The following is a 13963-nucleotide window of genomic DNA, read 5'->3' as shown; positions in this document are numbered from 1 at the left end:
CAACTCTTAATTACCGATTCCCATATCAACTGATACGATATATACAGTCGTGGAATGAACACATTATTATGCCTAATTTTGTTGTGGTGCCCGCTGGATGCATTAAACAATGTAACAAGGTTTTGCAAAATAAATCAACTCAAGTTATGGAAAAAAATGCCCAACATGGCACTGCCATATTTATTATTGAAGTCACAAAGTGCATAATTTTTTTTAACATGCCTCAGTTTGGTAAAGGTATAGCATGTTCTATATGTTATAGTTATTTGAATGACTTACCATAATATGTTAGGTTAACATAGCAGTTGCTTATTTATGCCTCATATAACCTACACTTATTCAGCCTGTTGTTCACTATTCTTTTTTTATTTTAAATTGCCTTTCAAATGTCTATTCTTGCTGTTGGATTTTATCAAATACATTTCCCCTAAAAATGCTACTTATACTCCAGTACAACTTCTATATGTTTTTTTTCCTTCTTTATCATGCATTTTCAGCCGGTGTGGCGAATAATCCGAAAAATACGAAATATGTTTTCACCTTTTTGAAACTAGTCTCTGCGATGAGGTGGCGACTTGTCCAGGGTGTACCCTGCCTTCCGCCCGATTGTAGCTGAGATAGGCGCCAGTGCCCCCCGCGACCCCAAAAAGGGAACAAGCGGTAGAAAATGGAAAAATGGGATTAAGCGGTAGAAAAATGGATGGATGGATGAAACTAGTCTAAAATGAGCCCACCACACCATTTGTTTTTTTTTTTTTTGAGGAAAAAAAAAGTTGTATTCTTTAGGAATGGAATTTAGAGGTGGATGTCACAATTCCGACACAAACCTAAACGCCTCGGTCTGGCTGCGGTCACACTGCAGGGTCGGATGTCCAATTCAAGATTTTTTTATTTTTTTTTTGTCGAATCAGAAATTTTTAGCTGCTGTTCACAATACAAGAAAACGTCAATTCTAACGTGAATGCAATCCGACCCGCGTCCGGACATGACGTCACACACACTCCAGTGTTTACAGGACTAAACATGGCTTCAACTCTCGTTAGTCTCAGTATTAGCATATTTGTGGCAATTTCAAAGAGTTTGTGCAATCAAAGTCAACATTTTTTGGAGCAAATTATTGCGCAGCATAGATTAAGAAAATAAGAGGAAAAGTATTTTGGCTCTTGCAGTTTTAAATAAATAAATAAATGGGTTGTACTTGTATAGCGCTTTTCTACCTTCAAGGTACTCAAAGCGCTTTGACACTACTTCCACATTCACACACACATTCACACACTGATGGAGGGAGCTGCCATGCAAGGCGCCATCAGGAGCAAGGGTGAAGTGTCTTGCTCAGGACACAACGGACATGACGAGGTTGGTACTAGATGGGATTTGAACCAGGGACCCTCGGGTTGTGCACGGCCACTCTTCCCCTGCGCCACGCCTTTTACGGGATAATTTGCTTCGAAGTCTGGTTGAAGAGTGCGTCTGCAGCAAGCAGTGCTGGAACTTTCACGAAAGTTCCTAAAACAGCCGTTTTCAGCGCCGTTGTCAACTATTAATTTTGTAACCGTCTATTTTGGGGAATAATTAGGATGCTTATTGGTGACTTTCTGGTCGGATAAATGCAACCTGCTCGAGTGAGTGTTCACATTGCGGACGCATCGTATATATCAGTGTTTTTCATCCACTGTGCCGTGGCACACTACTGTATACCGTGAGAGGGACATTCAGAATTGACTTCAATCAATAACGGAGCGGCATCTCCTCATCCATGACTCACAAGTGCAACAACAATGTGTCCCGTAAAAAAAAACGTCCGACCGGAACTCTCTAATAACTAAAGTTCCTTGGGTGAATAATGTAAACTCACTACACCGGTATGTTTTAGTGCTTTCACGGCGAGTTTACTGACAGATATAAGTAAGAATTTTACACAACTTTATATTAGAAATGGCAACAGCGGAGGATGAATGTCCCAAAACAAGAAGATGGAGAAAAAGAAGAAAGAAGCTTATCGACTACGTCTTCGTCACAGACTACAAGGGCGGAAGTGCGCAATTTTTCAGGAGTCATGCAGATCCCAAATACAGATCAGCAGGTACTAGAAAGCAAGAAAAGTTGTTTTTTTGCATAACATTGCGAAACAAAACGCCAGATAATACGTCTTACTTAAACACACATCATAATAATACTTCTATGTTGAAGCACAGTACAATCCATCCAGCGGTGCGGCTCTCCAAAGTTGTACTAAAACATTTTGATAGATTTTTGAGCGCCATGTGTAATTTTCTATATTTTCAATGGAACTAGGGGTGTAACGGTACACCAAAATTTCGGTTCGGTACGTAGCTCGGTTTAGAGGTCACGGTTCGGTTCATTTTCGGTACAGAAAGAAAACAACAAAATATACATTTTGGGGTTATTTATTTACCAAATTTGTAAACAATGGCATAACATACATGTCCACACAGGGTCCATTGCCAGGGTTAATGTGGTCAACATATATAAAATAAAAACTATCAATCAATCAATCAATGTTTATTTATATAGCCCCAAATCACAAATGTCTCAAAGGACTGCACAAATCACTACGACTACAACATCCTCGGAAGAACCCACAAACTAACTAAGACAAGGCTCAGAATGGTTTCTTAACAAAACCTTTCTACTTATAAAGTGCTTTTTTTGATGGATTGATTGATTGATACTTTTATTAGTAGATTGCACAGTACAGTACATATTCCGTACAATTGACCACTAAATGGTAACACCCCAATAAGTTTTTCAACTTGTTTAAGTCGGGGTCCACGTTAATCAACCTTAAACTGCCTCAAGTTGTTGCTCAGATTAAATAAAACGACAAAAACTGTCTTCTACATATAAAAAGTGCAACATTTAACAGTTTCAAGTAAACTCAGCCTCAGATTAACTTTTCCTTCCCCCCAAGCCTGCCTAACTTGGCAGTAATAGGATATATGGGCTCATTGTTCTTCCACCATAGAAGTGGGTCAAAATCTAGTTTTTAATGCAATATGGACTTAAATCTGCTGCTATAAAAACATTTGTTATTGCTTTAGCCCTGCCTGACTCGCCGAGGAGAGGCTGCTTGAATGCGGTGAGTGTGTGGGCGAGCGAGGTGAGGGAGCGGTAGGTGAGTGTGGGGAGTGGCTGGTGTTTTGTTGGATTGGCTATGTGCAAGACCTCAATAAAGCCACGATTTGCAACTAATCGCCGGACTCTTCATTTACCCTGGAATGCGAAGCTGTGGAGCGTGAAGGGTGTTGCCAGTGTAAATACATCCGCCCTGAAGGAGTGTCTCCCCTGCGCTCCTCGACTACGGTCTGGGAGCCGGAAGCAGGAAAGGTGCAACACATGTTTGACGTGTTGTCAGGAGCAGCTGCTGAACAATGTCGGCAAACCTCCGTCCTCCATTGTTGTATCGCGCATCCAAAGTATTCTCAAACAGGAGATCTTAACGAGGCAAAAGGGTCTTCCCGCTCTGGCTTTTACATGTTGTCCTAGCCCGGTCGCTGGTAGCATGTGTACTCGTTTGGTACACCTCCGAACCAAACCGAAACCCCCGTACCGAAACGTTTCAATACAAATACACGTACCGTTACACCCCTAAATGGAAGATATACAATGTTTTGTTTTTTTACTTGAGTCATATTGCAGTCTACACGTATCTCTTATGTGTGACTGCCATCTACTGGTCACACTTAGTGAATTGTGATTTATAATTACATAGCACTTTTTTCTAGCGACTCAGAGCACTTTGCATAGTGAAACCCATTATCTGAGTTACACTTAAACCAGGGTGGGTGGCACTGGGAGCAGGTGGGTAAAGTGTCTTGCCCAAAGACAAAAAGGCAGTGACTAGGGTGGCGGAAGAGGGGATCAAACCTGGAACCCTCAAGTGACTGGCATGGCTACTCCACCAACCACCCCACATATCATTTGATATACTTTTTAGCGCTGTGTGTAATGTTACATATTCTCAATGGAACATTTAAAGTGTGGGTGTTATTTACTTGAGTCATATTGCAGTCTACATGTATCTCTTATGTGTGACTGTCATCATATTGCAGTCTACACAAATGTCTTATGTGTGACTGCCATCTACTGGTCACACATATAATTTCAACATGTACCAAATAAAATTGCTTCGAGGTCGGTAAGCACAACCAAAATTAAGTGGACCGGGTTATATGGTGCAGGGTTCAGTTTTGAGAAAACGAAAGTATTTTAACCTCCTAAGGTCCAAGCTGTTTGTTTACATGCTTTTTTTTAATTTATGAAATGAAATGAAATTAATTATATAGCGCTTTTCTCTAGTGACTCAAAGCGCTTTACATAGTGAAACCCAATATCTAAGTTACATTTAAACCAGTATGGGTGGCACTGGGAGCAGGTGGGTAAAGTGTCTTGCCAAAGGACACAACGGCAGTGACTAGGATGGCGGAAGCAGGAATCGAACCTGCAACCCTCAAGTTGCTGGCACGGCCGCTCTACCAACCGAGCTATGCCGCCCACTGTCTGGATAATCCAATCAAGACACACACATATATATATATATATATGTATGTATATATATATATATATATATATATATATATATATGTATATATACATATATATATATATATACATATATATATATATATATATATATATATATATATATATATGTATATATACATATATATATATATATACATATATATATATATATATATATATATATATATATATGATATCACATCATCGATTGGAAAATGTATTTTTAGACAATGTGATTTGCCTGAGCGGCTCGGAGACTCCGAGAGTACCGTATTTTCCGCGCTATTTATCTTTGCTATTTGGGCTTATTAGAATTAATTACAATAAAAACTAAGAACCATCTTTTGATATGATGTACTTAGTCTATAAGTAAACCAATGTATACTTCATGTTTAGTGACATGCTAATTCTTATTTTTACACGTTTTTTTCCCAAATTTCATTGTATGTTATACTCTTCTGACACCACCAGATGGCAGCATAAGTGTCCACATAAGTGGCCATAAGACCCCAATTCAGAAGTGTACACAATTTAGAGAAATAAGAGCTAAAAGGTGCTGTCCACGCATGTGGCCACTAAGCCTTCAAAGGTTTTAAGTGTGTCTTATAGTCCGAAAAATAGGGTAGATCCCATGAGAGTCTCATTTGATACGGTGTGCAAAAGTGGTGAGTCACAGCTTTTATGGTCTAAAACATGAGAGTATTTGTCGGTGTCAGCCGTCCACATCTTCCAGTCTGCACTTCACCCGACGTAAATCCTTGCCGTCCTCATTAATTGCATCGTTTTTTTGCCTTCAGTGTCTCTCTGCTGAGAAAGCTGAGGACTCATTACTGCTAAGCACACCAACAGAGCTGCGAGAGCAAAACCTTTCCTTCAAAGGCTCGGCAGATTGTCAACAACTCGCGGGAGCAATTAAAAAAAAAAAGAAAAGGCAAGAAAGTGGTGGTGAGTGTGCATAATTCCAGGGGGTCAGGACCTGCTGCACAGCACAAGTGGATGATGAAGGACAGACAGACCGAAGGTCAGTTGCTCTACTCTTTTACATGTTGCAAGACTACATAAGACTACAAACAGACTCACGACTAACTGGCTGGATGAATGATAATTGTTCCACTTCATGGTGCAATTATCATCTTTTTCAGATAACATGGAGCCTGCTGCTGCTTTATATTCATTTAGAAATGTCCGACTAGCCGGGAAAGTGATGTTCATCTGCAGTTCTGCTGGAAATGTTAAGGAATATTACGTAGTCCATGCAGACATACAACTCCAGCAGTAAAGAGTTAATACTCTGCTGTTCCTGCTTTGTCTACACAAGAAACTAGTCCCGGAACCAATATGTTGGTACCGGTACATGAATGTATTTCAATATTATTCGATACTTCTCTAAGTAAAGGGGACAACAAAAAATGGCGTTATAGGCTTTTTTTAAACCAAATGTTTCAGTTCAGTTCAGTTTATTTTCAGTCTAACAAAAACATATTCAAACATAGATCACGATTCAAAAATTAATAACAAGACTGAAACAGGCAGAAGCAAAAAAGCTTATATGCCCAACATACATTTTTTTACATTCAATTAAGTTACCTTTTCTAATAATTCTGCAACACAAAAAGAAATATAGTCATTCAGCATTTACATTAAGCTGCCCCCCAACAAATAATACAAAAATATGTACTTACACACATGCACTTTTTTGTAAATAGATAAACATACATACCTTCTAAATACAACATTTAACCAAACAAACATACATTTCTAGTTCACATAACTTTTTAAAATACACTTTTTGAAATTAAATACTGAGTCACTCATTTTTATTTCTTCACCAACAGAATTCCACAAATTAACACCGAGAACAGATAAACATCGACGTTTAACAACTAGTCTTGCTTTTGGTAAAATAAGCTTAGATTCATCTCTTAGATTGTATTTGCTGAAGTATTTTTGAATTCCTTCTGGAAGGGTATTTATTTTTGCTTTGAACATTATCTGTGTTATTTTATAATAAACAATATCTTGAAATTTCATAAGTTTTGATTTAACAAATAATGGATGGGTATGGTCGTAATATCCTGCTTTGTTTATTAGCCGTACAGCTTTTTTTTTGCAGCAAAACAATATCATTAGTTATGGTTTTAAAAGTGGTCATGATCCATGTTTTGTTTAGGACTCCCTTAGTTCCTGTTTTGTGCACCTCTGGGTTTGTTCCTATGGGTACTAATTGGGTTCACCTGCCTCTGGTTAGTGGTCGGCACACTCACCTGCTGTCGAGCACTAATCAGACAGCTAATTATTCACCTTGCTCGCCACACTCTCTCTGGCTTCATTGTTTGCTATTTGCAACAGGCATGTAGGATTATTCCTCTTTTCTATGTTTCTTGATATTATTGGGTTTTATTAAATCAATTTCCCCCAAAAATGTGACTTATACTACAGTGCGACGTATATATGTTTTTTTCCTTCTTTATTATGCATTTCGGCCAATGCGACTTATACTCCGGAGCGACCTACAGTCCGAAAAATACGGTAACTAAATAACTGACACACGAGACTGACTGCCTCACTGCCTAATAGTCTCATGGACTAACTAAATCATCACCTAACTAACAACTATCCATCCATCCATCATCTTCCGCTTATCCGAGGTCGGGTCGCGGGGGCAGCAGCCTAAGCAGAGAAGCCCAGAGTTCCCTCCCCCCAGCCACTTTGTCTAGCTCTTCCCGGGGGATCCCGAGGCGTTCCCAGGCCAGCCGGGAGACATAGTCTTCCCAACGTGTCCTGGGGACCTCCTACCGACTGGACGTGCCCTAAACACCTGCCTAGGGAGGCGTTCGGGTGGCATCCTGACCAGATGCCCGAACCACCTCATCTGGCTCCTCTCCATGTGGAGGAGCAGCGGCTTTACTTTGAGTTCCTCCCGGATGGCAGAGCTTCTCACCTTATCTCTAAGGGAGAGACCCAAACTCATTTCGGCCGCTTGTACCCGTGATCTTGTCCTTTCGGTCATGACCCAAAGCTCATGACCATAGGTGAGGATGGGAACGTAGATCGACCGGTAAATTGAGAGCTTTGCCTTCCGGCTCAGCTCCTTCTTCACCACAACGGATCGGTACAACGTCCGCATTACTGAAGACGCCGCACCGATCCGCCTGTCGATCTCACGATCCACTCTTCCCCCACTCGTGAACAAGACTCCTAGGTACTTGAACTCCTCCACTTGGGGCAGGGTCTCCTCCCCAACCCGGAGATGGCATTCCACCCTTTTCCGGGCGAGAACCATGGACTCGGACTTGGAGGTGCTGATTCTCATTCCGGTCGCTTCACACTCGGCTGCGAACCGATCCAGTGAGAGCTGAAGATCCCGGCCAGATGAAGCCATCAGGACCACATCATCTGCAAAAAGCAGAGACCCAATCCCGCGGCCACCAAACCGGAACCCCTCAACCCCTTGGCTGCGCCTACCTCTGGATTGGCAGATCGGGGTGGTGGTTCCTCTCTTTAAGAAGGGGGACCGGAGGGTGTGTTTATCCTATCGTGGGATCACACTCCTCAGCCTTCCTGGTAAGGTTTATTCAGGTGTACTGGAGAGGAGGCTACGCCGGATAGTCGATCCTCGGATTCAGGAGGAACAGTGTGGTTTTCGTCCTGGTCGTGGAACTGTGGACCAGCTCTTTACTCTCGGCAGGGTTCTTGAGGGTGCATGGGAGTTTGCCCAACCAGTCTACATGTGCTTTGTGGACTTGGAGAAGGCATTGGACCGTGTCCCTCGGGAAGTCCTGTGGGGAGTGCTCAGAGAGTATGGGGTATCGGACTGTCTTATTGTGGCGGTCCGCTCCCTGTATGATCAGTGCCAGAGCTTGGTCCGCATTGCCGGCAGTAAGTCGGACACGTTTCCAATGAGGAAAGGCTGTCCTTTGTCACCGATTCTGTTCCTAACTTTTATGGACAGAATCTCTAGGCGCAACTAACAACTAACTTAACTGAATAAGTGTCTGTTCAAATTCCAACCTGCAAGTGTAGCTCATGCTTTGTTCATCAGTGGGTGTATTTGAGTCTTGGTCTCACCACATTGTCTCTGCTCAGGACCTCCAGGATGTTGTTGAGTAACTCCAGACTTTTCTTCCTCTCATCGTGCGGCCCGTCAGACATGGTGGCCAGAGTTCTGCTCAGCTCTCGCAGCATCATTGGCAACAGCACATCTCGACACGCTGGGGAGATACACAGCGACAGCATCTTTTCAAGACTTTGGGAAATTCGCTCGGATACAGGAATGGGCTTAATCGTCAGTGGGAGTGTTTTGTATGGCAGTGACACTGTGACCGAGACCAGTGAGTAACTACGTCATGGCCATGAAAAATAATAATTGTAGCCCTAAGCTGAGAAAATGGGAGGGCTATCAATCAAAAGCTGCTCTGTCGGACGAATCAATCAGTTCAATGTTTCTCCCTTCCGTACTGCTCTAATTAATCTCAATCTTTAGTTCACTCACCTGTTACCTTGGTTTTAGACCATGGGTGTCAAATTCTGGCCCGCCGTGTAATTTCATTTGGCCCTTGAGGCAATGTCAAATTAACATTAGAACTGGCCCGCATTCACCGCTAATAATCATACTTGCCAACCCTCCCGATTTTCCCGGGAGACTCCCGAAGTTCAGCGCCCCTCCGGAAAATCTCCCGGGGCAACCATTTTCCAGAATTTCTCCCGATTTCCAGCGATTCAAAGCAGGGACATGACGCAATCACAAGGCCCCCAGCACATTCCATCACGTACTGGAGCTGATTTGCAAAATGTGTGACCCCTCCCTTTAGAAACAGCCTCAGCATGTAACTAGGGAACTGCTAAACTGCATAAATAAAGGGAAAGCGTGGACTGGTCTTCAGAGAGTAGGGTGAGACTGTAACTGAGTGTGAAGCTCCATGCGTTCTCCTCATGAGCTAAATTGAACTCTGTTTCCGCCTGATTCCTTTCTTCTTGTTCTGTTTAATAGATAGTTTGGTGTTTAAACCTGACACAATTCTAAAAAAAAAAATTCCCGAATATCCCACAATTCCTTTTTATTGTTTTGTTTATTTTCACCATTCAAAATGAATTGTCCAGTTTTTAAACTTCCACAATTCCCACGTTTCAACCGATTCAAACCATTCCACCTTCAACTCATCCTGGACATTCAAACTACCGCTTTCCCAAGTTCCAAACCAAATTCCGGTTTTCCTGGAAATTTAAACTCTTCAACATTCAAACCATTCAAACTACCGTATTTTTCAGAGTATAAGTCGCACCTGCCGAAAATGCAGAATAAAGAAGGAAAAAAAAAACATATAAGTCGCACTGGAGTATAAGTCACATTTTTGGGGGAAATTTATTTGATAAAATCCAACAGCAAGAAATGACATTTGAAAGGCAATTTAAAATAAATAAAGAATATTGAACAACAGGCTGAATAAGTGTAGGTTATATGAGGCATAAATTAGCAACTGCTATGTTAACCTAACTATAACATATAGAACATGCTATACCTTTACCAAACTATCTCTCACTCCTAATCCATAAATCCCATGAAATCTTATACGTCTAGTCTCTTACGTGAATGAGCTAAATAATATTATTTGATATTTTACGGTAATGTGTCAATAATTTCACATATAAGTCGCTCCTAAGTATAAGTCGCACCCCCGGCCAAAATATGAAAAAAACTGCGATTTATAGTCCGAAGAATACGGTATTCTTACATTTACATTACATTCTGTCAGCATTTCAGTACAACTTTGGCATTGGACCATTCACACGCAATTCCTAGTTAGTAGACAATTAACTAACATAATTATTATTTAAAATGTCATGTAAAATTGTATAACAGGCATGCAAACAATTAAAACGCGTTACTAAAACGGCCTTCTTTCATCTCCGTAATATCGCTAAAATTCGCTCTATTTTGTCCACTAAAGACGCCGAGATGGTTATCCATGCGTTTGTTACGTCTCGTCCCGATTACTGTAACGTATTATTTTCGGGTCTCCCCATGTCTAGCATTAAAAGATTACAGTTGGTACAAAATGCGGCTGCTAGACTTTTGACAAGAACAAGAAAGTTTGATCACATTACGCCTGTACTGTATATACCTTTATATACATATATACATACATATATACCTATACTGTATATACTTTATATACATATATACATACATATATACCTATACTGGCTCACCTGTACTGGCTTCCTGTGCACTTAAGATGTGACTTTAAGGTTTTACTACTTACGTATAAAAGACTACACGGTCTAGCTCCATCCTATCTTGCCGATTGTATTGTACCATATGTCCCGGCAAGAAATCTGCGTTCAAAGGACTCCGGCTTATTAGTGATTCCTAGAGCCCAAAAAAAGTCTGCGGGCTATAGAGCGTTTTCCGTTCGGGCTCCAGTACTCTGGAATGCCCTCCCGGTAACAGTTCGAGATGCTACCTCAGTAGAAACATTTAAGTCTCACCTTAAAACTCATCTGTATACTCTAGCCTTTAAATAGACCTCCTTTTTAGACCAGTTGATCTGCCGCTTCTTTTCTTTCTCCTATGCCCCCCCCTCCCTTGTCGAGACCCAGGATGGACCGATCGTCAGGACCCAGGATGGACCGCTCGCCTGTATCGGTTGGGGACATCTCTACGCTGCTGATCCGCCTCCGCTTGAGATGGTTTCCTGTGGACGGGACTCTCGCTGCTGTCTTGGATCCGCTTGAACTGAACTCTCGAGGCTGTGTTGGAGCCACTATGGATTGAACTTTCACAGTATCATGTTAGACCCGCTCGACATCCATTGCTTTCGGTCCCCTAGAGGGGGGGGGGGGGGGGTTGCCCACATCTGAGGTCCTCTCCAAGGTTTCTCATAGTCAACATTGTCACTGGCGTCCCACTGGATGTGAATTCTCCCTGCCCACTGGGTGTGAGTTTTCCTTGCCCTTTTGTGGGTTCTTCCGAGGATGTTGTAGTCGTAATGATTTGTGCAGTCCTTTGAGACATTTGTGATTTGGGGCTATATAAATAAACATTGATTGATTGATTGATTGATTGAACTCAGAAAACATTTCTCATTTAGCATCTTTATCATATAGCCACGCCCCTTTGTGTATAATACTACCTGTGCCGTGACGTGTGTTTACCATCTGTCACGTCAAAAATATACCTTCTCACTGGCTACTTCAGGAGAATGTTTAAAAACGCAGATTTTCATATCCATGCAGAAATTCCCCATGGCTGCGTTTTGGTTGAGAAGACATTTATTTGTTGCAATGTTTATGTTTGGCATCAGTCCACATCCAGAGGCTTCACTGAAATGTACAAGATGCAATGCACGTTTTCTTAATAGGGAGACATTTTCATCCACTTGCTTCACAATTTCATGTACAATCTCCCACTCGACGCTGTTTATGAATGTAAAATGGCTTTTTTGTTTGGAGACGGTCCAACCAAATGCTGCAAAAATCACCGATGAGCAGCATCAGACACATTAAGTTATCAGAGCTGGAAGCAGACCAACTCAATTAAAGGATCAACTTGGACTCTGAAACATTCCATTGTTCTTATGACAGATTTGCAAAGGGTCACAAATTAACATTCTTCAATGAATTCATACGGAATCATCAGATCTCATGATACTGCCGAGAGCAGCTAATGTATGTTTGAAATATTTACTTAAGCCTCGAAAAACATCTAAACCAGAAAAGCACTATTGAGAGCTCAGACCTCCGCCAGGGCCCGTCTGTAAAAAAGTCCGAGATTCAGACGATCATCCAAAATGTAATCACTTGACAAAATTGGTGCAATTCAGCTAACTGTGTTGGTTTTCGGACATGGACTTGTTTCTTCAGCATTGTCCACACATTTAGGTTAAGACTCTGGGAAGGCCATTCTAAAAGCTTCATTGTAGCCTGATTTAGCCATTCCTTTACCACTTTTGAGGTGTGTTTGGGGTCATTGTCCTGTTGGAACACCCAACTGCGCCCAAGACCCAACCTCCGGGCTGATGATTTGACCTTGTTCTGAAGAATTTGGAGGTAATCCTCCTTTTTCATTGTCCCATTTACACTCTGTAAAGCACCAGTTCCATTGGAAGCAAAAGCGCTTTGAGTCACTAGAGAAAAGCGCTACATAAATATAATTCACTTCACTTGCTAGGAAAACCATTGGGAAAATATTTTTAAAAAGGAATATGTCCATTAGCCACACAGGGTTTAAAGGCGCACTGTCAGTTTTTGAGAAAAATAAAGGGTTTTAGTGCACCTTATAGTCCAAAAAATACAGTAAACCAGGGGTGCCCAAACTTTTTCTGCAGGCGAGCTACTTTTCAATTGACCAACTCGAGGGGATCTACCTCATTTATATATATCATTTATATTTATTTATTTATTTATGAAAGAGACATTTTTGTAAACAAGTTAAATGTGTTTAATGATAATACAAGCATGTGTAACACATACAGATGTCTTTCTTTCACAAACACAAGAATATAAGTTGGTGTATTACCTGATTCTGATGACTTGCATTGATTGGAATCAGACAGTAATGATGATAACGCCCACATTTTCAAATGGAGGAGAAAAAAAGTTGTCTTTTCTGTACAATACCACATGAAAGTGGTTGGTTTTTGGCATCTAATTCATCCAGCTTCCATACACTTTACAAGAAAAACATTGGCGGCAAATTCCGTAGCTTGCTTGATTGACATTCACGGCACCCGAGGGTCTTGTGAGATGACGCTGGCTGCTGCCAGTTCATTATTATGAAAAAATGACGGAGAGGAAGGCGAGAAACACTTTTTATTTCAACAGACTCTCGCGCCGTCCCTTCTGTCAAAACTCGAAAGGCCGACTGCACATTTCCTATCTTCACAATAAAAGCCCTGCTTCTTGCTGCCTGCGCTAACAAAATAAGAGTCTCGGAAAGCTGGCGTGCAGATCACTTGTGCACGCCAGCTTTCTGAGGGATCGCTTGTGCACGCCAGTTTTCCGAGACGCTGTATTTAGTTAGCGCAGGCAGCATGAAGCAGGGCTTTTATTGTGAAGATAGGAAATGTGCAGTCGGCCTTTAGAGTTTTGACGGAAGGTACGGCGCGAGAGTCTGTTGGAATAAAAAAGTGTTTCTCCCCTTCCTCTCGGTCATATTTTCATAATAATGATCTTGCAGCAGCCAGCGTCATCTCACAAGACCCTCCGGTACCGTGAATGTCATTTAAGTGACGTCTTGGTGAAGATTGATGATCACTAATTTTTAGGTCTATTTTTTTTTAAAAGCCTGGCTGGAGATCGACTGACACACCCCCCGCGGTCGACTGGTAGCTCGCGATCGACGTAATGAGCACCCATGCCATACTAAAATTACTGTAACACAGCCGAGACTACTGTGCCACACATTGGAATAAGACCG

At 41.6% G+C, this 13963-nt stretch overlaps 1 protein-coding gene across 1 annotated transcript in view; it reads right to left on the bottom strand.

Moving 5' to 3' along the window:
• LOC133552549 (dedicator of cytokinesis protein 2-like) overlaps window positions 1–13963 on the bottom strand; it is a 393779-nt gene that overhangs the window by 210852 nt on the left and 168964 nt on the right. Inside the window, 1 exon segment of the mRNA XM_061899789.1 lies at window positions 8614–8756. Coding sequence (XP_061755773.1) covers window positions 8614–8756 — 143 coding nt within the window.

Source organism: Nerophis ophidion, linkage group LG05, assembly GCF_033978795.1.
Source record: "Nerophis ophidion isolate RoL-2023_Sa linkage group LG05, RoL_Noph_v1.0, whole genome shotgun sequence".
NCBI lineage: Eukaryota > Metazoa > Chordata > Actinopteri > Syngnathiformes > Syngnathidae > Nerophis > Nerophis ophidion.
This window is presented reverse-complemented; position numbering and strand designations above follow the sequence as displayed.